Source organism: Gadus macrocephalus, chromosome 20, assembly GCF_031168955.1.
Source record: "Gadus macrocephalus chromosome 20, ASM3116895v1".
NCBI classification, from domain to species: domain Eukaryota; kingdom Metazoa; phylum Chordata; class Actinopteri; order Gadiformes; family Gadidae; genus Gadus; species Gadus macrocephalus.
The window spans coordinates 2684666-2711443 of NC_082401.1; the positions used below are offsets into that span (position 1 = coordinate 2684666).

Sequence of the window (26778 nt, forward strand, 5' to 3'; positions counted from 1 at the left end):
CTCGTAGAAACCCATATTATACATAGATATCTATATAATAAAATATATAATATATCTTATCACCTGGCCCTGAGCAGCTTGTAGCCACGGTACCATGCGCTCTGTTTACGGTGGATGTATCACAATGTCTCTTAGAAACCCATATTATACATAGATATCTATATCATATAATATATATTATCACCTGGCCCTGAGCAGCTTGTAGCCACGGTACCATGCGCTCTGTTTACGGTGGATGTATCGCAATGGCTCTTAGAAACCCATATTATACATAGATATCTATATCATATAAAATATAATATATATTATCACGGCCAAAAGCTGTGTGAGCCTCCAGACGATAGGCTATGATGAATCTCAAACGACCGCGTCTTCTTCAGATTGATGTGGAAGTGGAAGAACCAGAGACGTCGGAGAACCCGACGAAGTCCTTTGTGATTCATTATATCGTCTGAAGGTGCACACAGCTTTTGGCCGTGATAATATGTATTATTTGATATAGATATCTATGTATTATATGATATTATTTAGATGTAGAGCCCCAGGACTGTAACGCAAGTGTTGTACACTTCCTTGTTATTTGGATAACCGTTGTGCTGTTGGTGTGATGGAGCATAACACGTCGGACTCTCGTCTCTGGTATTTCTACAACGAGACTCGTAATGGGGGTTATCTCAGCCATGGTTGAGAATGAATTGGGGGAAAGGAACTTTGGCTTTGACTCCCTGAAGTACATGAACCACGACATGGAGGAGAAGGGGATTGTTGGCCGCGAATGTATCCCGCTTGAGCCCTGCTTCCCGCCGCCTCGGCAGCGGTCAGCGCTAATCACCGCCTCCTGAAGCCGAGGCGGTGGTCCATCGGCAGCGAGGCTCCGGCGGGAGACGACCGCGGTCAACAATCCCTTTCTCCTCCATGTCGTGGTTCATGCCTACTTCAGGGAGTCAAAGCCAAAGTTCCTTTCCCCCAATTCATTCTCAACCATGGCTGAGATAACCCCCACTACGAGTCTCGTTGTAGAAATACCAGAGACGAGAGTCCGACGTGTTATGCGCCATCACACCAACAGCAGAACGGTTATCCAAATAACAAGGAAGTGTACAACACTTGCGTTACAGTCCTGGAGCTCTATATCTAAATAATATCATATAATACATAGATATCTATATCAAATAATACATATTATCACGGCCAAAAGCTGTGTGCACGTCCAGACGATATAATGAATCACAAAGGACTTCGTCGGGTTCTCCGACGTCTTTGGTTCTTCCACTTCCACATCAATCTGTAGTAGACAGAACCGCGCGCTACCTGCTGCCTGCTGCCGGCGTGAGGCACCACCGCCCGGCTGCCCGCTGCCGGGCGGTGGTGCTTCGCGGCGGTGTTGCCTCGCGGCAACCGGCGGCAGGCAGCATGTCGCAGTTCATGTACTTCGATGTCGTTCTGCCATTGCATTCAAAATTCTGTAACTAGCCTGTTACTATGAACTAAGCAACTACCATACACGTATTAGCATTTAGCACTAGCTCAATCACGACTCCTTCAGAACAATCACGACTCCTTCAGAATTCTTGTGGGTGGTTACGAACCAACCAAGTGGGCAGGGCCATGAATAATAATTTGACAACGCTACGTCACAGTGTCACCTTATCCAGATCGGCTCATTTCTTCTGCCTTTTTCCTTTCATTGCCTATTGCATTCAGCAGACAAACTGCATAGATTTCAAACTTACCACAGCTCACAAACTTATTCAGACCTATGTTATTTAACAAACAATAGGAAAAATGTGATTTTAATGGCATGGGCTCTTTAACTTAGAGCAGTTGGACAGTGGACAATATTGTGTTGTTTTTTATGTTTTTGTCCCTGCCCACAGTTGTTTCCAACATATGCTGACAGTAGAAAAATAACTGAAGTGAACTTGAATTGTTTGCATTGTTTGCACATTTTAATTTATTCTATTCAATTGTATAATGGTGTTGGTAACCAGTGGTTATTTTGCACTTTAAATATAACATTTTGTTTTTATTGGATTTGTTGAGGTAATTTTCTATTTTAATACTAAAATGCATTTTTCTATTTTACCCATTTCTTTGCATATGTTTTTCTTTTACTTATCTATTATTTTATTTTATTGTATGACAATGTTTATATGTGAAGCACTTTGAGTCTGCCTTGTGTATGAAAAGTGCTATATAAATAAAGTTGCCTTGCCTTGCCTTGCCTAATACTCTTATGTTGAAGGATAAAATTTATGTAACCAATTGGTTGATAATAAATGGGTCAGTTTTTCCTATACCTACTGTTGCTGACTATTGTTTTCTGTTATATCACTACAACATCAGTAACAGTAACATCACTTTATCAAGCCTTTTCTAACATTCCAAACAACAAAATAAGGAATAAATATATGCATGATTTGTGCCTATATCGTATCGTATTGATATCGGTATCGGCCAATACTCAAGGCTACAATATCGGTATTGTATCGGAAATGAAAAAGTTGTATCGGGACCTAGTATGTATGTCTCCTGTATGTTTGTGACCTGTATGTATATTACCTACCTCTATGTATGTCAGTTGTATGTATTGTCACGACCCCACTGGTATATTGAAAACGGCTCTCTGTCTAGGCAGGAGTGGAGACACATAAATGGTAGCAAACCAGAGCTGGCAGGCAATCTTATCTTCCGGCCACGTGAGTAGTGACACACCTGGGATCCTGGCGAGCTCTGGTCCTTCTCTCTCTTGTTGGGAGATAGCCCAAGCGTTTGGATAAACGGTAGCTGTCCCGTTCAGTTTTAGTTTGACATATAACATAGACGAACACTTGACAAACATACACGACTAAGGGGCGGTCACGTTCCTCGTAGGAATCCTTAATTCTGGTATTGTCTTTGTATGATGGTGAATAGGCTTTACATAATCTTATGGTTTATGAATGTAACACCATCTTGCTTCTGTCCCCCCATCTTGGATCCCACTGGTGACCATAATCAAGGCCAATCAAGGGAGCCACTCCCACAGTTAGCACGGCCACCAGTTACCCACCAGCTTGACATTACCCAACAGCAGGATCGTGACATTCCTCCCCCATAAACAAAACAAAAACACAACACTTATTGATTTATTTTTAACCTGGCAGTTGTTTTTTTTTATCTTACATTTCATTTTCACATTTTCCTTAAAATAACTTCTAACCTAAATTAGATCTCAACCACTACGTCGAAAATACGAGGATCTTGTAAATAACAAGAGAACCCTCTGCCAAATCCGGTAGACAACATCAGTCGTTAACAAGGTCTCACGCTCTAGAGAGAGCATCAGCATCATGACGTTGTCCTTGCCAGCTATATGCTTCACCACCAGGTTGTAAGGCTGTAATACGAGACCCCAGCAAAATACTGTGGCGTTAGCACTACGGAACCTGGCTAAGAAAGCTAGGGGATTATGGTTGGATTAAATCACCACTGCCTGCTCACCTCCCGCAATATATAGATCTCAAAATGCCTAACTGCTAAGACTAGGGCCAAAGCTTCCTTCTCTATGGTAGAGTACACTCTTTGATGTGAGTTGAGTTTCTTCTTTCTGAGAAGTACGCCACCGGCCGTACTTCAACTCCTATTCGGACATCACAGGCATCAACAGCGAGAGCGAATGGCCTCTCAAACTCTGGTGCTCGGAGAACAGGGTCACTAGACTCAGGGCCCTATCTTGCATCCGGCGCAAGTGACTTAGTCACTGGCGCATGTGTCGTTGCTAGTTTACTACTGGCGCAGAGCGTTCTTTTCCCACCACCGCCACTCGCCGGTAAATTAGGGATTGATCATGCGCCCCAAGGGGCGGTTCGGCGGAAGGAGGAGGCGTGTTCTGGCGCAAACGGTATTTTGCCGTTTCTGAATACCATTGCGCTACTGACCAGGAAATACCTGGTTTAAAGTCAGTGGCGCGTTGTTCAGATGCTATTTTAAGGGCGCATGCATACATGCGCATGCAATGCATACGGATTGCTTGTGCACCTCGCGCATACACTTTGCTTCTCTCATCTACCTAGCCGCACATTCTTGGTAAATTATTTGGGAAAGAACAGCTGATGCAGCGGTAATAAGTTGTAGGCCTACTTTTAAATCAATGCATCTGCAAACACCGTACAGCAAACACATATTTTCTTGACACAGACATCGTGTAGGCCTACATGCCCATTACTTTTAGGATTGATGAGTATTTGATCGTGAAAAACATTGTTTTACCGTGAGTGAGTGTTAAAAAGACAAAAAAAACTCTGTTTAAACACACGCAAACTAAACACGTAACGCATAATACAATCAATGGCAATGTCTATTACCGCGGGGACACATGCATATTAGGATAGCATACAATACTGATAAGAAACAATGTTTATAATGTATTGCGTATATCATTAAATAGAACCACAGTTACCGCATATCATATGTTATATCATATAGGCCTACGTTTTCTTTGCCGAAATTTATTTGAGGACTCAGTATTTCTGAAGTTGTGGAAGAAAACCCCTTATTCCATGTGTGAATTAGGCCATATTATTTGGCAATAAACTGAGCCATTTGCAGTTTGAAATTCATGTGCATCTGTCTCATCGGAGACTGCAGACGCGCTGTCAAAATATCAACTCGTCCGATTCAAATGCGCTCATGGCTCTTAAAGGGGATAGGAACTGGCACTCTCATTGGTTTGTTGGATGTTACGCCCAAACCACACCTACGGGTAATTAGGCTGCTTCAGACCAACCCTTTTGACACTTGCGCCGCGACGCAAGTGTCATTTATCCGCCTGTAAAATAGCGATAGCGCCGTAGAACCGCCCACAAAGCTACTTGCGCTTTGCGCTTCCCACTTGCGTTTCAGACCGTTAAAATAGGGCCCACAATGTTTTCAACCTGACTCAATGCTACCCGACACCCATCTGTCCAGACCCATTTCACATCCTTCCTCAATAAATTGGTTAGAGGGGCGGTCACTGCTGCAAAGTTAGGGACAAAACGGCGATGTAACCCACACATCACAAAGATCCTTTGCAGCTGAGTAAAGGTACGTGGTGTCTGAAGATCTGAACCTCAGCCAACCGAGGCTGCACCACCCCACATCCCACCTGAGGACCAAGGTATGTGACCGTACCTTTCCCGAACTCACATTTTGACAGGTTGATTACGAGCCCCGCCTCAGCCAACTGCTGAAATAAAGCCTTGACGTGCTCCCCATGCTCTTCCCAGGTGTCACTGAACACTACCACTTCATCTAGATAGGTGACAGTGTTTCCTAGCCCTTGGGTGAGGGAGTTCATCAACCTTTGGAAGGTATCTGGAGCATTCTTCATGCCAAAAGGCATGAAGAATGCTGAGGTTACAAAAGCTGACACTTCCTTTGCCCTTTCTGTTAATGGTACCTGAAAGTAACCTTTCAGGAGGTCGATCTCAGTCACAAACCTCTTCTGCCCCACCTGATCAATGCAATCCTCTAAACGAGGAAGAGGAAACGCATCACCTTTTGTGACAACGTTAACCTGTCTGAAGCAGTGGCGTTTTCTCCCGGAGGCCAAGGGAAGCCAGGCTTCCCTGTTATTTTAGGCTGTAGTTGTCATCCCATAAAAACAGAAAGAATTGACCAATCAGGTGAGGCTACTGTCATGACACTGCCCTCCTCTGATTGGTCGGGAGGGTGTCAGGAGGATGCCAAGGGAAGCCACTCGGCCCTTGGCTTCACACCAATCAAATCAAAGCATCATTATCAACGTCACCGAAAAAACTATAACAAAACAAATAGTGCGAAATTAGCATGTTTGAATTGTTCTCATTTTTGAGTAGCCTACTTAGCAAGTGCAGTTATGGAGGTGGAGATTTAGATTATTTACTTAAAAATAAAATCCGATGGCAGGCCAACACCGAAGCTGAAACTGCGCGGGGAGAGAAAGCAAGGCTTCTTTCGGACGTTCAATGAAGAAAACTATACACGAACGGAGTGGCTAGCTGGCAGCAGCAAACTTCAGCGACTATTTTGCTGGCCGTGTCTTCTTTTTGACAAGGATTCGTGCTCCCTTAACAATCCCTGGGTCACTACAGGATTCTTGGACCTTGCCAACTTGTCCCGGGCAATCGAGAGGCACGGTAAATCAAAAAGCCACATAGACTGCGCTGTGAAACTGGCACTGTTTGGACGTGTCAGGATTGATGACATTAGCGGCTTGTGCATTTCGGTCGGGGAGGGGTTGCATTTATAATAAAATGTGTAATTTAATGAGATGTTTAGGAGGACTGTGTGTGTGTGTGAGTGTGTGAGAGCGAGAGAGAGAGAGAGAGAGAGAGAGAGAGAGAGAGAGAGAGAGAGCGTGTCGTGTCGGTCAGATTACAGGCGTGTGTAAGTCCTGGTAAATGACCAGGCGCTCAAATAGCTCTTGTAGTTGCATTAAATACATCCAAGCTGCAACGCACTATTTTCTCTAAAGGTTTGCCCTCACTTGGCTTCCTCAAAAAAAATCCCCACGCCACGCCACTGGTCTGAAGTCAACACAGAACCTATCCGCTCTGCCCTCTTGAGCAACAAAGACGACTGGGGAATTCCAGGCACTGTCTGAGGGCTCAATTACCCTGATGCGCATCATAAAGTCTACCTGCTCCTGTACCTTCAACTTCTTACATGGAGGTAACCTATATGGATGCTGTTTCACAGTGTCAGCATTCTCTGTATCCACATCATGTACTGCCCGATGTGTGCTACCTGGAGTATCTCTGACAAGTGAAGGGAAAAGTTCAAGACGCACTACATCCCCCCGCTAGGAATCAGTAAGGTACCCCAAATTCCCTTCCAACTCAGCACAAGCCTGAGTATTGTACAACCTAGCATTAACCACGTCAGGGGACAAGTCCACATCACTAAGCTCCTCTCAACTTTCTGGGAGGTCCCTCTGAACACAAGTCACAACTGCCTCAGTTACCTCTCCCTTATATGCTGTTATGGCATTAATGTGACATAGTCGGGTCTTAGACCGCCTCTCTGGGGTACTAACAACGTAGTTGAGGTCCCCGACCTTCCTCAAGAACCTGTAAGACCCAGCAAACATAAGACCTAACGGTCCCCGTGGTCCTGCTCCTAAAACTAAGACCAAATCACCTGGATCAAAAATGCGGCACACTGCCTTGCGGTCATACTTGGCCTTCATGCAAGCTTTAGCCCCAGCTAAATTCTTGGAGGCAACCTCACATACCAACTGTAGTCGACCCCGCATTAATGAAACATACTCAAGCACATCACCTGGCCGAATAATTTTCTCCCGCAAGAGCTGAACTGGCCCTCGAACTTCATGGCCAAAAACGAATACAAAAGGGCTAAAACCCAAGGATTCAGTGGGGGCGTCCCTAACTGCGAACAATAGAAACGGGATGTCCTCGTCCCACTCTTTAGGTTGACTTTCAACAAAGGCACGTATCATGTTCTTTAAGGTTCCATGAAACCGTTCAATGGCCCCCTGAGACTGTGGGTGATAAGGTGAATAATGCTTGACCACCACATTCAATTCTGACAAAACCTGATGGAAAGTTTGGCTGTAAAGTTAGAGCCCCTATCAGATTGAATAGAGCGTGGAAATCCAACCCATGCAAAGTACTTAAGCAAATGTTCCACGATTACTTTTGTCTTAATGTTACGTAGTGGAATGGCTCCCGGATACCTTGTGGCGGTATCCTATATAGTCAATATGTACTCGTTTCCCTTCTTGGTTTTCGGTAAGGGCCATACACAGTCAATCATTATCTCAGCAAAGGGCTCCCGTACCACGGGTAAAGGTTGTAAAGGAGAAACTGGCGGCTTACTGCCCTGTTTCCCCACCAACTGGCACGTGTGGCATTGACTACAAAACTCCTTTACTTCCTTGCGTAACCCTGGCAAATGAAATTGCCTGTTTATCTCGACTAAGGTCTTTTTAAAACCCAAATGACCCCCGAATACAGAGCTCCTCCACGATAAGACTGTGGTAGCAAAATCAGTTCATAACTGGCCCAGTCCTCACTAGCAGGTCAGCTGGCTGGCCTCCATTTCCTAAACAGAATCCCCTTCCTCACAAAGAAACCTGTTGCCACGTTGTCACTCTTTCTAGCAGACGTTGCCACTTTAACAGCATACTCAAGGGAAGGCTCCTCCTTCTGTTCCTGAACGAACATGGGTTGGCTTACATCTGGAGCCCTAGACATCTCGGAAGGCAACTCCACCTCTGTCCCCTCAGCACTCCAAAAACTCTGGGACGTCCCTATTTCGGCAGCTATATCAATGATAGGCTCTCTGACCCCCTCTAGAACGGCAGAGGTCAACCACTGAGGGAAGACAGTGTCATTCAGATCCACCATGGTGATGAAAAGGCACCGGGAGCTGGGGCACCAACAGCTAGCTTTTTCCTTGCCTGAGCTCCAGTGAACACACATGAGGTAAAAACCTCTGGAAACTCTGCCTCCATCTCCTTCATTTCAACCGGGTAGACTGGGCAATCTGTAACCTCTGGGTTGACCCTAGTCCCTGCTATGTCGTTTCCCAGCAGCAAATCAATACCCCTCACTTGGAGACTGTTCACCTCAGCAACCTCAACCCATGCTGATACTATCTATGATTTGAGATATATGCGGTAGATAGGTGCATGCACGTAGCCACCACCTACACCATGCACCAATAGATATCTGCCCGTGAATGAGGCAGGTGGAAGATCCACCACTCCTTTACACCACAGGGTTTGAACTGCCCCCATGTAACGCAGTATTGTTACTGGCACCTGAAGGGCCTCCTGAGACACTGCCACTGTCCCTTCCGAAGTGAACCCTTCATAACCCTCCAGGTCACTGGTAATACCGCTGCCAGAATACACCAGCGCCACCGGCCTACCTGAGGTCTCAAACCTGGACCTCAGACTAGGACATTGATTCTTCTTATGCCCCATCTTATTGCACCGGAAACACCAAATTTCCTACCGGAAGTGATGGCTACTTTTTCTACCTCCAACCTAACCAACCTCTCCGAGTGTGCATAAGCTGCTTCTCTTTCCGCTTTCTCACTCTGAAGGTTAGCTAACCGCTCCTCTTTCTCAGTCTGGAGTGTAGCTTGCTCTTGTTGTTCCAACAACAGCTCTTCAAGGTTTATCCCCCTTGTCAAGTATGCCACTATTGCTGGTTTCCTGATATCTTTAGCCAACTCAATATCCTCAAATCCAGCCAAGGAGAAGAGCTGCTCTTTCGTTAGCCTCCTGAACTGGTCACGTGTCAGACCCACGCACCATTCAGAAAGATCAACCTGTGCGGACACCATACTGACCACACTGACACAACCAAACACTAGTTTCCTATGTAGCAACACTCTACAAACAATGCCAACATGTGGTCTCTCCAATGCTAAACCTAACTACATGTAGCCAATAATCCTTAATCTAGTTTGCATCACAAATCATCGCGGTCCAAGCTTTCCAAGCTGGCTATCCAAGTGAGCTAACTACAGTGCTTTACATACTCAAGCATCTGTTTGCGTGAGAACCTGATAAAGAGTGTCTAATCCACCCTTAGCCTTGTGCCTCTCAAATGCTAACAGCACATAACTTTTAATGAGCTGAATACAACTCTGGTATCCCTTCTCTTGCCAACAGATTGCCTGGCTGTAATACTCGCTAGCTAAATTCTAATCCCGGACGAGCAACCCAATTATGTCACAACTCCACTGGTATATTGAAAACGGCTCTCTGTCTAGGCAGGAGTCGAGACACATAAATGGTAGCAAACCACAGCTGGCAGGCAACTAGCTTCCGGCCACGTGAGTAGTGACACACCTGGGATCCTGGCGAGCTCTGGTCCTTCTCTCTCTTGTTGGGGGATAGCCCACGCGTTGGGGTAAATGGTAGCTGTCCCGTTCAGTTATTGTCTGACATATAACATAGACGAACACTTGACAAACATAGACAACAAGGGGGTGGTCACGTTCCCCGTAGGAATCCTTAATTCTGGTATTGTCTTTGTATGAGGGTGAATAGGCTTTACATGGTCTTATGGTTTATGAAGGTGACCAAATCTGGGCACCATGCTGTCTATCCAGACACCATCTTGCTTCTGTCCCCCCATCTTGGTTCCCTCAGGTGATCATAATAAAGGCCAATCAAGGGAGCCACTACCGCAGTTAGCATGGCCACCAGTTACCCACCAGCTCACCATTACCCAACAGTAAGATCGTGACAGTATGTCACCTGTATTGTACGCATGTCCCCTGTATGTATGTTACCCGTATGTATGTTACCTGTAGGTATGTATGTTACCTGTATGTATGTCTCCTGTATGTATGTTACCTGTATGTATATTACCTACCTGTATGTATGTCAGTTGAATGTATGTCACCTGTACTGTATGTATGTCACCTGTATGTATGTCACCTGTATGTATTTCACCCGTGAGTATGTCACCTGAATGTATGTCACCAGTATGTATGTCACCTGTATGTATGTCTCCTGTATGTATGTCAGCTGTGAGTATATCACCTGTATGTTTGTCTTCTGTATGAATGTCACCTGTACTGTATGTATGTAACCTGTATGTATGTCACCTGTATGTATGTCTCCTGTAAGTATGTCACCTGTATGTATGTCACCTCTCCTCTCCAATGCCTTACCTGTCCCTGGTTGATATAGACATGGACTCTTCCTTCCTCCCTAGCAACGCCTGTTGCCATGGTACTGGTTGTCATGGGAGCACCAACCAGAAGGTCTGAGAGTCTGTCTCCATTGAGATCCACTGCACACACACTGGCCCCAAAGTAAGAGCCCAGCTACACACAAACACACACACACACACACACACGCGCACACGCACAGAAGCATAGAGTATTCGATGACACCATGATGAATTAACACCTGGCCTTAACATGCATTCTGAAATTAATTAAATATCGCCAGAATCACTCCCTCCCTCCAGACACACCTGCTTCAATCCCTCCCTTCATCCACATCTGCTTCACTCCCTCCCTCCACACCTGCTTTACTCCCTCCTTCCCTCCCTCCCTCGACACCTGCTTCACTCCCTCCCTCCCTCCATCCACATCTGTGTCACTCCCTTCCTCCATCCAAATCTGCTTCACTTCCTCCCTCCACACCTGCTTCACTCCCTCCCTCCCTCCCACCACACCTGCTTCCCTCCCTCCCTCCATCCACACCTGCTTCACTCCCTCCATCCCTCTCCGACACCTGCTTCACTCCCCCCCTCCCTCCCCCCACTAACTCTGATATATATATGTATATATATATACATATATATAGAGAGTTAAAGGGTCGGATACCTTAACTCTAATAGATAAAGAGATAAAGGAGAGGATACCTTAACTATAGATAAAGAGATAAAGGATAGGATACCTTAACTCCAGAGATCACTGTGAGGATCCTCAGCATGTTGTCATCCACTGTGAAGATGAACACCTGGAAAACAACACACACATATATATATATATATCACTACATATAATAATACTACAATACTACTATGATATGATACTACTTTGTTTCCATTGGCGACTTTGTATCAGAATCAACCAACGTGACATGTGGAGTCCCACAAGGTTCAATCTTCGACCCTCTTCATTCAACATCTCCATGCTCCCACTAGGGCAAATCATGCAAAATAACAATATTGATCATCATTGCTATGCTGATGACATGCAAATCTATGTATCGCTATCATCAACTGACTATTGGCCCATAGATCTGCTGTGCTAGGGCATTGAGCAAGTCAAAGACTGGATGTGCCGAAATTTCCATCAACTAAATGAGGACAAAACCGAGATAATTGTATTTGGTGCTAAAACTGAAAGACTTAAAGTAACCCAACACCTTCACTCTCTGTCCCTGAAAACCTCAATCAAAGCCAGAAATCTAGGGGTTATCATGGATTCAGATTTACATTTCGACAGTCACATCAAATCAGTTACAAAATCAGCATATTATCACCATAAAAACGTAGCAAGACTTAGAGGGCTCATGTCCACCAAAGACTTACAAAAACGTGTACATGCCTTTATCACTAGTAAGCTTGATAACCTCAATGGTCTCCTTACAGGTCTCCCAAAAGAACTCTAAGGCAACTACAGCTTGTTCAGAATGCTGCTGCTAGAGTTCTAACAAAGACCAAAAAATTTGAACATATCACAACAATTCTTAAATTGTTACATTGGCTTCCTGTAAATCAGAGAATTGATTTTAAAATCATGTTGCTAACCTATAAATCCCTTGGGCAAAAATATTTAACTGATATGCTTCCACTACATACGTCTTCTAGACCACTGAGATCTTCTGAGACCAATCTGTTAATTATCCCCAGAGTAAACATGAAACATGGGAAAGCAGGATTTAGTTACTATGCAACAAATAGCTGGAATAAACTCCCTGAGGATTAAAGACTTGCCCCAACTCTGACCACTTTTAAAACAAGGCTGAAGACTTTTATGTTTGCTTTAGCTTTCTGCTAAATATGAAATCTAAAATGCTATTTAAACTTTGCCTTTATTTTGTATTTTATTACTAAAATGCTTTTTTTAACTTTGCCTTTATTTTCTATTTTTACCAGAGAGATACATAATCTGATACCAGAGAGACTGTTGAAAGGATATGGGTTTGAGACCCGAGTTCTGTCTGGGTTAAAGTCCTAGAATCCGGGTTGGAGTCCCAGAATCTGGGTTGGAATACCAGAGAAAGGACCAAATTCATTTTGGTGGGGTTGGAGTCCCGACGTGGGTATCAGAGAGATACATGATCTGATACCAGAGAGACTGTTGATCTGATTCATGAACTTTGAAGGGTTTGAGACCTGAATCCTGTCTGGGTTAGAGTCCTAGAATCTGGGTTGGAGTCCCAGAGCAAGGACCAAGTTCCTTTAGGTCGGGTTGGAGTCCCGACGTGGGTACCAGAGAGACTGTTGATATAGTCTTGAATACATTGCTTTTTTAACTTTGCCTTTATTTTCTATATTTTTGCATGTTTTCTTTCACTTATCTATTATTTTATTTTATTGTATGACAATGTTTATATGTGAAGCACTTTAAGTCTGCCTTGTGTATGAAAAGTGGTATATAAATAAAGTTGCCTTGCCTTGCCTATGATACCACATATATTACTACATTTTATACTACAATACTACATGCAATATAACTAATAATACTACATATAATACTATGTTTAATACAAAATATAATACTACATATGGTATCACATATAATACTACATCCACTAAAATATAATAACATAGATACTGTACATATAATAGTTAGTATAGTATATAATATAACATATGATCAGGGCTGGAAATTATGCAAAATTCAAGACCACTCGTCCGTCACTCAAGCGCAGGAAGAGCCAGTGAAAATAGAAAAATGAGTATGCCTTAACAGATACAGCTGCTCCGGGACCTCCACGTACACGATACACTGAGATACACAGACCTCTACGTAAACGATACACAGAGATACACTAACCTCTACGTACATAGATACACCAAGATACACAGACCTCTACGTACACAGATAGACTGTTACGGCCACATTGGCCTTTCGGTTGTCGTGGTATGTGTGCTACGTGTTTTGTCTGCCTTTGCTCTAATAGGCCTGGACCCGCATGTTCCCGGATGGGGGTGTGCCCGCGTACGGGGTGTGTCCCCGTGTACAGGATAAAAGGGGGCCTGGCCTGGAGAGACGGGAAGCGGGAGCGGGAGATTTGATTTGTGCTTGGCACCATGAATGTCCTTATCTGTTGTTTGATTCATTGCTTTTGAGTCAATTAAATTAAGAAACATTGACTTTCCGCGCTGTCTCCTGCCCCGTTTCTTTGTTGCGTCTGAGCCGCGTAACAAATGGGGGCTCGTTCCAAACTCGCAATTCTGCCGTGAGACAGGTGTGTGTTACCTGCAGGCTGCAGCTGCGTTGCATTAGGCTGCGTGCTACGTTGTTCGGCACAGGAATGTCGGACAATGAGAGAGGGTAAGTTCAGCGATCTATTTGCGGGGCCATTAACTATTCCTTTCGGGCTTGCGTATTTTGTGGGACGTGTGGTTTTTTATTTTTGAACAGATCCTGTGGCTAGAGCATTTGTCTCGGGGGCACTCCGAGGCATTGGTGGAATCGCCAGTTTTCTGGTTGTTTTGCGATACCTCCGGGCTTGGTGCTTAATTCATCCCACCACGGGCCTGTTTGAAGATCCGCGTTTAGTTGCAATTTGGGTTAAAATTGGAATGGTTTTTTGCTTACGTTATCGCTGGGCTTCACTGTTTAGTTTTCATTGTTTGGCTGCGTGGAGATTTGGCTGATTCCGTTGATCAGCAGGTGTGACGCGTTAATCACTAAAAGGATGACGTCACTTGTTGCACAGTTTGTTGAGGAACCCTCCAGGGCTGTCTTCAATGCATTAACTAAGGATCAGTTAATGCAGTTGGCTGCCCATTATAACATCGAACTTCCTTCCACTCGGCTTAAAAGTTACGTCAAACTTTCGGTGAAGTTGGCGTTGTGCGCGAAGGGTCTGATTGACGCGCCCGACTTTAGACCCGAGTCTGACGAAGAGGATGAGGAAGAACCTCTCGATGATTTAGTTGAGGACCTCAGAAACCCTTCGTTTGCAGACGAAGAGGAAGGTCCGTCTCGTAAACCTGCGGCAATGCTGTCTTTTGAGCAGCAGAAAGAGTTGCTTCAGATGCAGCTGGATAACAGTAAAGTTTTGCAGCAGTTGCAGTTCGAAAGGCTCCGCTTCACTGAGGAGAATGAACGCGCACGGAGGTCGTTGGAACACAAAAAGCTGGAGCTTGAGGCTCAGCGTTTGGATCTCATTCGGCAGGGGAAAATAACGTCACCTGGTGCAGCAGGTCATAAGCTCGATATAGCAACTAGTCTACACTTGCTTCCTCGCTTTAATGAGAAAGACGTCGATACATTTTTTCTTCTGTTTGAGCGTGTGGCTGATACACAGGACTGGCCTGGTTCACACCGTGCGCTTCTGCTCCAGAGCCGTCTCACAGGAAAGGCACAGCGGGCTTTCTCTGCCTTAACTGTGGAAGAGGCCCGTGATTACGACCTGGTGAAAGCTTCGGTGTTGCGGGCATATGAATTAATTCCGGAGGCGTATCGTCAACGCTTTAGGAATATGCGGCGACTTTCGGACCAGACGAACGTTGAGTTTGCAAGGGAGTTGCGTCTGCAATGTCAGCGATGGTGTGTTGCTTGTAAGGTTGAGTCTTATGAGGAGTTGATAGATTTAATTGTCCTCGAGCAATTCAAGAACACATTGCCAGAGTGTGTTGCAACGTACGTTGCGGAGAAGCAGGCAACTAGTGAGTCTGTCGCTGCGGTGTTGGTAGATGAGTACGAGTTGACTCACAAAGCTCATATGCGCTCATCTAACGTCCGCAAGGTTGATTTTTCTACCAATAGAAGTGTGAACGTTGGTGCACAGTCACATCAGGCTTCTGGAGTAGATCGCTCGAGTAGATCTGACGCGGATCAGGGTTGCCGGTACTGTCATGCAACTGGTCATTCAAAGTGGACATGTCCAGTGCTAAAAGTTAAATCAAAAGAGCGTTTTTTTGAGGTGAAGCCGGACATGTTGGCAGTATCTCCTTCAGACTCGAGTGTTGATTCGTTGCAGCCTACTGGAGTGAATTCTAGTTACGCTCCGTTCGTTTCCAGTGGTTTTGTTTCTTTAAAAGAAGGTGATGATTTGGTTCCAGTTAAAATTCTCCGTGACACAGGAGCGTCAGAGTCGTTCATTATGGAGTCTGTTTTGCCATTTTCTCCCACTTCAAGTTCTGGAAGATCTCTTTTAGTTCGGGGAATTGACCTCACTACTTTTGAAGTTCCATTACATAGAGTCAAGTTGTTTTCTGAGTTGGTTGAGGGGGAGCTTGAGTTGGGAATTCGCCCTGCCCTCCCTGTTGATGATGTCCACGTGATTCTTGGGAATAATTACGCGGGAGGAGCTGTATGGCGGAGTAATCCTGTGTCTGTAGTATCTTCTCCTCAGCTGAGAGCGGAGACTGCTGATTCGGAGCAGTTCCCTGACGTGTTTGCAGCTTGTGCCGTGACCCGCTCAGCTACTCGTGCTGCGGCGGACGCCGTGCAGCTCAAGGTACCTCCCGAGAAGACTAGGTTTGCCTTACCAGATTTTCCATTGAATCTCTCGTATGGAGACCTAGTTAAAGAACAGCTTGCCGATCAGTCTCTCTGTTCATTGTTTGAACGTGCTGTCCCAGCTGACACGTTTGAGAGCATGGCTCATGGCTACTGTGTAAAAAATGGTCTGCTTGTGAGAAAATGGACGCCGTCCACTGACACTTCGATGGGTGAGCCATGGTTACAGGTTGTGGTGCCTGAAACCGCTAGACGAGCAGTCATGAAGACTGCCCATGACATGTTGGGGCACTCTGGTGTTAGAAAGACGTATGACCGCATTATGCGTCATTTTTTTTGGCCGAAATTGAAAAAAGACGTGGCTGCATCCATAAAGACTTGCCACATCTGTCAGATGACTGGTAAGCCAAACCAGGTTGTTCAGCCTGCGCCTTTGCAGCCAATACCAGTGGAGGCTGCTCCGTTTGAGTACTTGCAGTTGGACTGTGTTGGGCCTTTGCCTTCGTCGAAAACTGGGTGTAAATATTTGTTGACCATCATGTGTCAGGCCACTCGTTACCCTGCTGCCTACCCATTGCATGCGATTACCACCAGGTCCATTGTGAAGGCTCTTTCCCAGTTTTTCTCAATTTTTGGTGTTCCGAAAGTCGTTCAGACTGACCAAGGTTCTAATTTTATGTCTTGTGTGTTTTCTCAGGTCATGCGTCAGCTTTTTATCAAGCATCACACTTCCTCTGCTTATCACCCTCAGTGCCAGGGAGCCCTTGAGCGTTTCCACCAGACGTTAAAGTCTCTGCTTCGTGCTTACTGTATGGAGTTGGGACGGGGCTGGGAAGAAGGCCTTCCTTGGTTGCTGCTGGCCTCTAGGGAGGTAGTACAGGAGAGCACAGGGTTTAGCCCTAATGAGCTTGTCGTTGGCCATTCAGTGCGTGGTCCTTTAGCTGTGCTTAAGGATGGTGCAGGCCTCCAGGAGCCACCACTTACCTTAAGTGATTATGCTAATGGCTTTAAAAGACGTCTGTACGAGGCAGTTCGTCTAGCTCGGGAAAATCTGACAGCCACTCAGGCTAAGATGAAGCAGCGCTACAATCAGAAAGCTAAGCGTCGTGTGTTTGAAGTGGGGGATAAAGTCCTCGCTCTTTTCCCGGTCCTGTCCTCACCATTTCAGGCAAAGTTTGCTGGTCCGTATACAGTGACCAAAAAGGTGTCGGATCTTAATTATCTGCTGGCTACTCCTGACAGGAGAAAGTGCTCGCAGCTATGTCATGCCAACTTGCTTAAGCCGTATCATGAATGTACGAACGTGCCTGCAGGAGGTGCTGTTAGTGCTGTGGCTCTGAGTGAGGGTGTTCTAGCGCCTACTTCTCCTGTAAATCCTTCGGTGGAAGCACAGGAACAGGATGGGATCAGGGTTCCTGACGATGGCGTCTTGCGTGCCCGCTTAGATAAATCTGAGACCTTGAAGCAGCTTCCCCAGTTGCTGCAGCACCTGTCTGGGGACAAGCGTGCAGAGTTAATTTGTCTTATTCAAGAGTTTCTCATCTGTTGTTGCGCCGTTGACAGATCTTTTTGAAGTCCTCTGTGAAGTTCGACAAGACTCCGGTATGCCAGTCTGCTTTTGAGAAAGTAAAAGTTCTCCTAATAACTTCTTCTGTTTAGGCTGCGCCGCATTTGGACAGGCCGTTCAAGCTGCATGTGGACGCGAGCCAGAACCCAGATGACAACGTTTTGGACAAAGTGGAAAACACCTACCAGGAAAAGGGGTTTTAGTTGGAGATAAGTTCGGAAATGTAGTTGTTTTGTAATTGTGGGGACTTTTGATACTCTGCAAGCTCCTTCTTAAGGGGGGGGGTGTTACGGCCACATTGGCCTTTCGGTTGTCGTGGTATGTGTGCTACGTGTTTTGTCTGCCTTTGCTCTAATAGGCCTGGACCCGCATGTTCCCGGATGGGGGTGTGCCCGCGTACGGGGTGTGTCCCCGTGTACGGGATAAAAGGGGGCCTGGCCTGGAGAGACGGGAAGCGGGAGCGGGAGATTTGATTTGTGCTTGGCACCATGAATGTCCTTATCTGTTGTCTGATTCATTGCTTTTGAGTCAATTAAATTAAGAAACATTGACTTTCCGCGCTGTCTCCTGCCCCGTTTCTTTGTTGCGTCTGAGCCGCGTAACATAGACGGACCTCTACATTCACAGATACACAGACCTCTACATTCACAGATACACAGACCTTTACGTACACAGATACACAGACCTCTATGCACACAGATACACAGTCCTCTACGTACACAGATACACAGACCTCTACATACACAGATACACAGACCTCTACATACACAGACACACAGACCTCTACGTACACAGATACACAGACCTCTCCATACACAGATACACAGTCCTCTACATACAGATACACATACCTCTACGTACACAGATACACAGACCTCTACGTACACAGATACACAGTCCTCTACGCACACAGATATACAGTCCTCTACATACAGACCTCTACGTGCCCTGATACACTGACCTCTACGTACAATGATACACAGACCTCTACGTACACAGATACACAGACCTCTATGTATACAAGTACACAGTCAGTCCGTAAGCCTGGAGTTGGCAGAGGCACGAGGAGAGAGCCTACTCCTTCTATAGTAACATCTGGAGCAGAATGCTATGGTTCACACTTTGTTACTCGCTAGGTTTCATTGTAGTTATGATATATATTCTTCAAATACAATACAGCCACAATAATATGCCCTCAAACACTGACTTAACATGAATACTTTGTTAAGGAATTGGAACAATTTAAAAGAAAACATTTGCCTCTGAACTCCTAGCCCTTTGTACAACTATAAACAGAGTTAGAAACAGGGAAAGTAGTAGAAGTCTTAGGGTCCAGTTTCTCTGCAATGTGTGACTAGTAACATTCATTAAAATGTCGGTCTACTAGCATGGCTGGCTAAGGCAAAACCTCCTATAATACTACATACAATACCACATATAATACTGCATACAATTAAGCAATAGATCACGACAGGCTGTGGTATGTGCTCAATATACCACTGTTAAGGGGCGTTGTCCGGCCCCGACGCGCAGCGGAGGGCCGGCGACCCCCTTCACAGTGGTATAATGAGCACATACCACCGACTGAAGTGATCTATTGCTTTTATACAACGGTTACTATTATGGCGAAACGAAAGTCATAGACACACTACATTTAAAAAGAAACCAAGAAAGTCAAAGTAGCCGTTTTATTAAAGAATACAAAAAAGTAGTCCCTCCTGGCTGCCTTCAAAATGCACGATGGTCGCTATGCACCACACTTCAGCGTCCCTCCGAGAGAAGGCTCGGCTAGAGCGGTTCGCCGGCAATTTATCCTATGGAGCAGTTCCCTCGCCGTGTGCCTAAGCTTTCGTCTCTCCATCGCCTTGCTCACTCCCGGAGTCTTGCTCTACTTCCAGGCGCGGAGTGATATGCAAACTTTCACAAAATGATCGGGCGTCATAGCAGTTATGTATACGCTCATTATACAACAGTTAGGAACCAATCAGATCGCTGGATTTAGGCCCCCCGTTGTATAAGTGGTATTATAGAACGGGGGGCCTAAATCCAGCGATCTGATTGGTTCATAACTGTTGTATAATGAGCGTATACATAACTGCTATGACGCCCAATCATTTTGTGAAAGTATCACTCCGCGCCTTGAAGTGGAAAGTGTCAAAGAATACAACCGTATTTTAGTGTGTGTGTGGAGTCATTTTGCCATAATTTTAACAGTTGTATAAAAGCAATAGCACAGTTCACTGAAGCCTAAAATCGGCGAGTGAACTGCTCCATAGGATAAATTGCCGGCGAACCGCTCTAGCCGAGCCTTCTCTCGGAGGGACGCTAAAGTGTGATGCATAGCGACCGTCGTGCATTTTTAAGGCAGCCAGGAGGGACTACTTTTTTGTATTCTTTAATAAAACGTCTACTTTGACTTTCTTGGTTTCTTTTTAAATGTAGTGTGTCTATGACTTTCGTTTTGCCATAATAGTAACCGTTGTATAAAAGCAATAGATCACTTCAGTCGGTGGTATGTGCTCATTATACCACTGTGAAGGGGGTCGCCGGCCCTCCGCTGCGCGTCGGGGCCGGACAACGCCCCTTAATAGTGGTATTATGAGCACATACCACAGCCTGTCATGATCTATTGCTTAAATATAATACTACATATAATACCACATACAATGCAACATACAATAACACATATAATACTACATACAATAACACTCATAAATCATACAAACATGCAGCCAGACAGCTGGGTAGACAGACCGGAAGACAGATAGAACACCAGACCGACAGGCAGACAGACAGACACCTACCTTTCCTGTCTGGCTGTATTTTGGAGCCCCCCCCACCACCTCTGTGGAAGTAGGATGGAGGAAGTGGCCTGTACCCACAGAGTAACCTAGGTAACATAAAGGACATGGTCAACTGGGTAACACAAAGGACATGGTAACCTAGGCAAAAAACAGGACATGGTAACCTAGGTAACACACAGGACATGGTAAATTAGGTAAAACAAAGGACATGGTAACCTAGGTAACACAAAGAAAATGGTAACCTAGGCAACAAACAGGATATGGTAACCAAGGTAACACAAATGACATGGTAACCTAGGTAACACAGAGGACATGGTTGTGGTGTAACTGTTTTAAGTAGAGTTTGGGAGACCTGTAGGATGACGTCAGAGGTGGAACGTCAGTGGGGGGAGGAGCAGTGCGAGTTCAGTAATGGAGGCATGTGGTGAAATAAACATTCACGCTTTACAGTTGGACTCCGCGCAAGTTATTTAATAACACGACATGGTGTCAGAAGTCCTGTAGTTAGCGTGAGGGAGAAGCCACGGAAAAGGACCATTTTAAACCTGCGAACTAAAGAAAGAGAAGGTCAGGATGAGCGACGGAGAAGAGGATAGCGGCAGAGGTCGGCAGCCAACGGCAGCAACAACGGGACCATGCGCTACATTTAATATCCAGCCACCGGAATCCTTCGACTTTTCAAAGCCGCAAGAGTGGGATAAATGGATCCGGAGATTCGAAAGATTTCGCCTGGCAAGTAACCTAAATGCAAGCTCTGAAGAGAACCAAGTCAATACATTGATATACTGCATGGGGGACGAAGCGGATGACATCTTACGTGGGCTAACTTTAACGGCTATTCAGGAAAGCACTTACAAAGGGGTACGTGATGGCTTTCAAAGTTTCTTTGTGGTCAAGAAAAACGTAATTTACGAGCGTGCTAAGTTTAACATGCGCATACAGAGAGAAGGAGAGCTAGTAGACTCGTTTGTCACTGCTTTATACGCGCTAGCAGAACATTGCAGCTACGGTGTGCTACATGATGAGCTTATCCGAGACAGACTCGTTGTTGGACTGTTAGATAACCGGCTGTCCGAACGCATGCAGCTGGACGCAGACCTTACCTTGGACAAAGCTGTTAGAATGGCACGCCAAAGCGAAGAGGTCAAAAAGCAGCAAGTTTCACTGCGGGGTGACACCAGAACACAGGCAAGTGATGCTAAGTCTGTGGATAGGGTCAGAATGCTCAAGACCAGCAAGCCTGCTACAAACAAACCTCAGCACGTAAATGAGCCACACAATGCCCGAAATAGCATAGGGAAAGCGCAGTGTTACAAATGTGGCAGTACTCCATCTCATCCTGCACGAGATTGTCCTGCAAATGAAAGTAAATGCCATGCATGTGGCAAAATGGGTCACTACAGTCGCGTGCGCAGAGCGCCAAAATCTGTGCACAAAGTTGAAGAAGAGGAGGGCGATGCAATCTTCCTTGGCAGCATCACAGCAAATGGTGAACCATGGACAGTCAGCATAGGCATCCATGACAGCAGTGTGACGTTCAAAATCGATACAGGTGCCGACGTCACAGTCTTGCCACACGCTGTGTTCCTGGAGATATTCAAGAACAATCCACCAATACTCCGAAAAGCAACAAAGCCACTCTTGGGACCAGGTAAGAGTCCACTGGATGTTGTGGGTGTTGTTAGGCTGCTGCTGAGGAGAGTTAAGAAAGCAGAGATGGAGGACGTATATGTTGTACGTAATCTACACACTGCCTTGCTGGGAAGATCCGTGAGCTGTAAGCTGGGGCTGGTTGCCAGACTGGACAGTGTCACTGTGGAGACATTAAAGCAAACCTACCCAAGAATATGCAGCGGACTTGGAGAAATGCGTCAGCCATACGCCATAAAGCTGAAACCAGGGGCTCAACCGTTCTCACTCAAAACACCTAGGAGGATCCCATTGCCATTGATGGGTAAAGTCAAGCAGGAACTGTCCCGCATGGAAGACCTCGGGGTGATATGCAGGATTGAGGAGTCGACAGACTGGTGTGCTGGTATCGTGGTGGTGCCAAAAAAAACAGGTGCTGTACGCATATGTGTTGATCTCACTAAACTGAACGAGTCAGTACGTCGGGAGAAGTTTATCCTGCCATCAGTGGAAGAAACACTGGGAATGCTGGCTGGAGCCAGAATTTTTAGTAAGCTGGATGTGAATATGGGGTTTTGGCAAATTCCCCTAACAGATGATTCAGTGAAATTGACAACCTTCATCACACCCTTTGGACGCTTTTTCTTCAAGCGTCTTCCTTTCGGGATAGCATCGGCTCCCGAGCACTTCCAGAACAGAATGGTGACAGAGGTCACAGAAGGGCTCGAGGGTGTGGTGTGCCACATAGATGATGTGCTGGTGTGGGGACGTACACAGGCAGAGCATGACGACCGCCTGCATGCTGTGCTGGAGAAGATCCAAAAGGCAGGCATCACCCTGAACATTGAGAAATGTGACCTGTCAAGGTCAGAGGTGAGCTTTCTAGGCCATGTGGTCTCTGCCAGCGGCATCAGCCTAGACCCAGTCAAGACAGAGGCTGTAAAGAGGATGCAGGAACCGACAACAGTGAGCGAAGTAAGATCCTTTCTCGGCATGGTGAACCAGCTGGGCAAGTTTATCCCGCAGCTGTCGGAGAGGGACAAACCCCTGCGAGATCTCCTGTCGAAAAAGAACTGCTGGATGTGGGACATTGAGCAGGCCAAAGCATTTCAGGATCTGAAGAATGCATTGACGTCGCCACCTGTGCTAGCCATGTACGATCCTAACAGAGAATGCAAGGTTTCAGCAGACGCATCATCATATGGGCTTGGAGGAGTGCTACTACAAAAGTGGGACGAAGAGTGGAGGCCAATAGCCTACATGTCGCGGTCTCTCACTCCAACCGAGCAGAGATATGCACAAGTGGAAAAGGAGGCATTGGGACTGACCTGGGCTTGAGAGAGGTTTCGCAACTGGTTGTGCCTAAACAGCTCAGAGAACGGGTGTTAGCTATGGGGCATAAAATACCTTGGTCAGGTCACTTGAGTAATGCCAAGAGCTATGAAAGGATTGCAGCCAGGTTTTATTGGCCAGGGCTCTATATCGATGTGCAGCAGTATTGCAAAACCTGTCCCGAGTGCCAGGTAACTAGCAATAGGAGAACTAGCCCTTACCCACTACAGTCACTCCCTATAATAGAGGTTCCATTTGCCCGCATTGCAATGGACCTTGTTGGACCCCTGGAAAGGACCAAAACAGGCTACAGGTATATATTAGTTATCTGCGACTATGCTACCCGCTACCCCGAGGCCTTCCCGCTGCGCAGGATTTCAGCCCGTCCAATAGCACAGGCCCTGTTGCAATTTTTTTCGAGGGTAGGAATTCCCCAGGAGGTCCTCACTGACCAGGGCACTGCATTCCTTTCAAAGACCTTAAAGCAGGTGTACAGATTATTAGGCATTAAGGGCATTCGGACCACTCCTTACCACCCTCAGACAGATGGCCTTGTGGAGCGCTATAATCAAACGTTAAAGGGCATGTTGAGGAAGTTTGTGGCAGTCAATGGGAAGGACTGGGACCACTGGCTGCCCTACTTGCTCTTTGCCTACCGGGAGGTTCCCCAGGCCTCCACTGGCTTCTCACCGTTTGAACTGCTCTATGGCCGACAGGTGAGGGGCCCGTTGGATGTGCTGAGAGAGGCATGGGCGGGACCTGAGACGCCCATGACCCAGAGCCTGGTAGCTCATGTCCTCGAAATGAGGAACAAGATGGAGGAGATGACTGAGCTAGTGCGGTCCAACATGGAGCAAGCCCAGTCACAACAAAAGACCTGGTACGACAAGTCTGCCAGGAAGAGGGTCCTCCAACCGGGCCAGAAAGTTCTGCTTCTCCTGCCCACCTCAGAGAACAAGCTGCTTGCTAAGTGGCAAGGGCCTTACGAGGTGGTGCGGAAAATGGGTCCGGTGACCTACGAGATTGACCTCCCTGGCAGACGGAAACCCAGGCGGACCTTTCATGTCAACCTTCTGAAGGAGTGGCATGAGAGGCCACCGGAACTGCAGCTCAGGGTGCAGGCTGTGGCGGAGGAAGAGGAGGAGTGTCCAGAGCAGTTTTTCCCCATCAGCCAGCAGTCCTCCCCCCTGGACCTGTCTCACCTGACCTCCCGCCAGCAGAAGGAGCTAGCGGGGATTCTGCCTCCTGGCCTTTTCCAAGAAAGGCCGGGGTTCACAACCATTGTGGAACACTCCATTCCTCTCAAAGACACTACCCCTGTACGCAAACGGATGTACCGGGTTCCTGAGCGTCTCCTGCCGTGCCTCAAAGCCGAGGTGGAGGAGATGTTGGCTTTGGGGGTGATTGAGAGGTCCTCCAGTGAGTGGAGTAACCCGGTGGTGCTATTGCCCAAGAAGGATGGCACTATGCGCTTTTGTATTGACTTCCGCCAGGTGAATGCCCAATCACACTTTGACGCTTACCCGGCTCGAGGACTTGATTGAGCGCCTGGGAAAAGCGTCCTACATCACTACCCTGGATTTATGCAAGGGCTACTGGCAGGTGCCCTTGGCCAAGGAGGCCAGGCATTGCTCAGCCTTTCGGACCCCACAGGGGCTTTTCCAGTTTCTGGTAATGCCCTTTGGCCTGCAGGGGGCACCAGCCAGTTTCCAGCGACTGATGGATATCGTCTTGGCGGGCACAGACGGCTTTGCGGCAGCCTACCTGGACGACATTGTGGTGTACAGCGTCACCTGGGAAGACCATATGCGGCACCTCGATGACGTGCTGCAGCTCATCCAGCGGGCGGGGCTGACCATCCACCCCCTCAAGTGTGCGATAGCCAAGGAGGAGGTGAAGTACCTTGGCTATATTCTAGGCCGGGGTGTGATTCGGCCACAAAAGGACAAGGTCCAGGCGGTACAGGAATGCCAGCGCCCCAAGACTCAGAAGGACGTGAGGTCGTTCCTGGGTCTGGTGGGCTGGTATCGCCGTTTTGTGCCAGACTTCGCCCGACGAGCAGCTCCCTTGACTGACCTGACCAGGAAGTCAGGCTTCGCCAAGATACAGTGGGGGGAGGAGCAGGAGCGGGCGTTCCTGGACTTAAAGGGGGCGCTCTGCAAGGATCCTGTGCTCCAGAGCCCGGACTTCGAACAGCACTTCACTGTCCAGACCGACGCATCTGGTGTTGGTCTTGGGGCAGTACTGCTTCAAGGGGAGGGGGACAACATGAAGCCTGTAGCTTATGTAAGCCGCAAGTTGTTCCCCAGGGAGACCAGGTATGCGGCAGTCGAGCTAGAGTGCCTAGCTGTCAAGTGGGCACTAGACACTTTGAAATACTACCTGCTGGGTAGAGACTTTACACTGGAGACTGATCACCGCGCCTTGCGGTGGTTGGGGAGCATGAAGGACTCCAATGCTCGCATCACCCGCTGGTTCTTGGCACTGCAGCCATTTCGTTTCACGGTGCAGTACCGAGCGGGAAGGCAGAATACAGTAGCAGACTTTTTGTCTCGCCATCCGGTTGGCGAAACTCCGGAGGTGGTGGGAAATGTGAGAAGGTGAAATCCTCCCCCTTCTCACTGTCCCGCATTAGAGGAATTATTATTATTATTATTATTGTTATATTGTGTTTATATATTAGATTGGGCTGGTATAGAATTGGTCTTCCGTCCCGGTAGGGGGCAGTATGCTAAGGGAGCTTAGGATCAAAGTATCAGGGAATAGCGCAGGGGGGTGTTGATAGAAACAGCTGTTTTGTAAATATCTTTAGGTTCTGCACAGGGTGTGGGTATATATGTATTTGGTGATTGTTTGTTTAGTATCATGTTTATTTAGTATTCACACAATGTACTTTCTGTTCAGTTATGTTGGATTGTTAGCTTTAGGTAAATGTTCCCCCAGCTAATGGTCTGGCCCATATGGCCGTGATTGGTCCAATTACCATTTCCCTATTTAAGGGCCTTTTCATTTGGTGTTTGGGGCGGACGGTGGTGCTGGCTTGGAGTGAGGCCAGTACGGGAAACGTATGTTATGGTATGCTATTTTATGTTATCTTAGTTTGGTTTGCTGACTGATGCAGTCATTTCCTTTTCATTTTGAACGTTGCTCTATTTTTGTGAATGTTTGGAGAGATTAAAACTTCACTTTTCTTAGTCGTCAGTCCATTGCCCTCATTTTTGCCCACACTCGCGATACCCAGTTGCCCGTATCCCAGATACGTGGGGCGACCACGCCGGTCCCTCACAATTCATAAGAATA

At 46.6% G+C, this 26778-nt stretch overlaps 1 protein-coding gene across 1 annotated transcript in view; it reads right to left on the bottom strand.

Moving 5' to 3' along the window:
• Positions 1-26778, bottom strand: part of itga4 (integrin alpha 4) — a 135275-nt gene that overhangs the window by 91069 nt on the left and 17428 nt on the right. Inside the window, exons 8-10 of the mRNA XM_060040504.1 lie at positions 20518-20603; positions 11396-11458; positions 10660-10815 (exon numbers count right to left, since the gene is read on the bottom strand). Coding sequence (XP_059896487.1) covers positions 10660-10815; positions 11396-11458; positions 20518-20603 — 305 coding nt within the window. The remainder of the gene's footprint in view (positions 1-10659; positions 10816-11395; positions 11459-20517; positions 20604-26778) is intronic.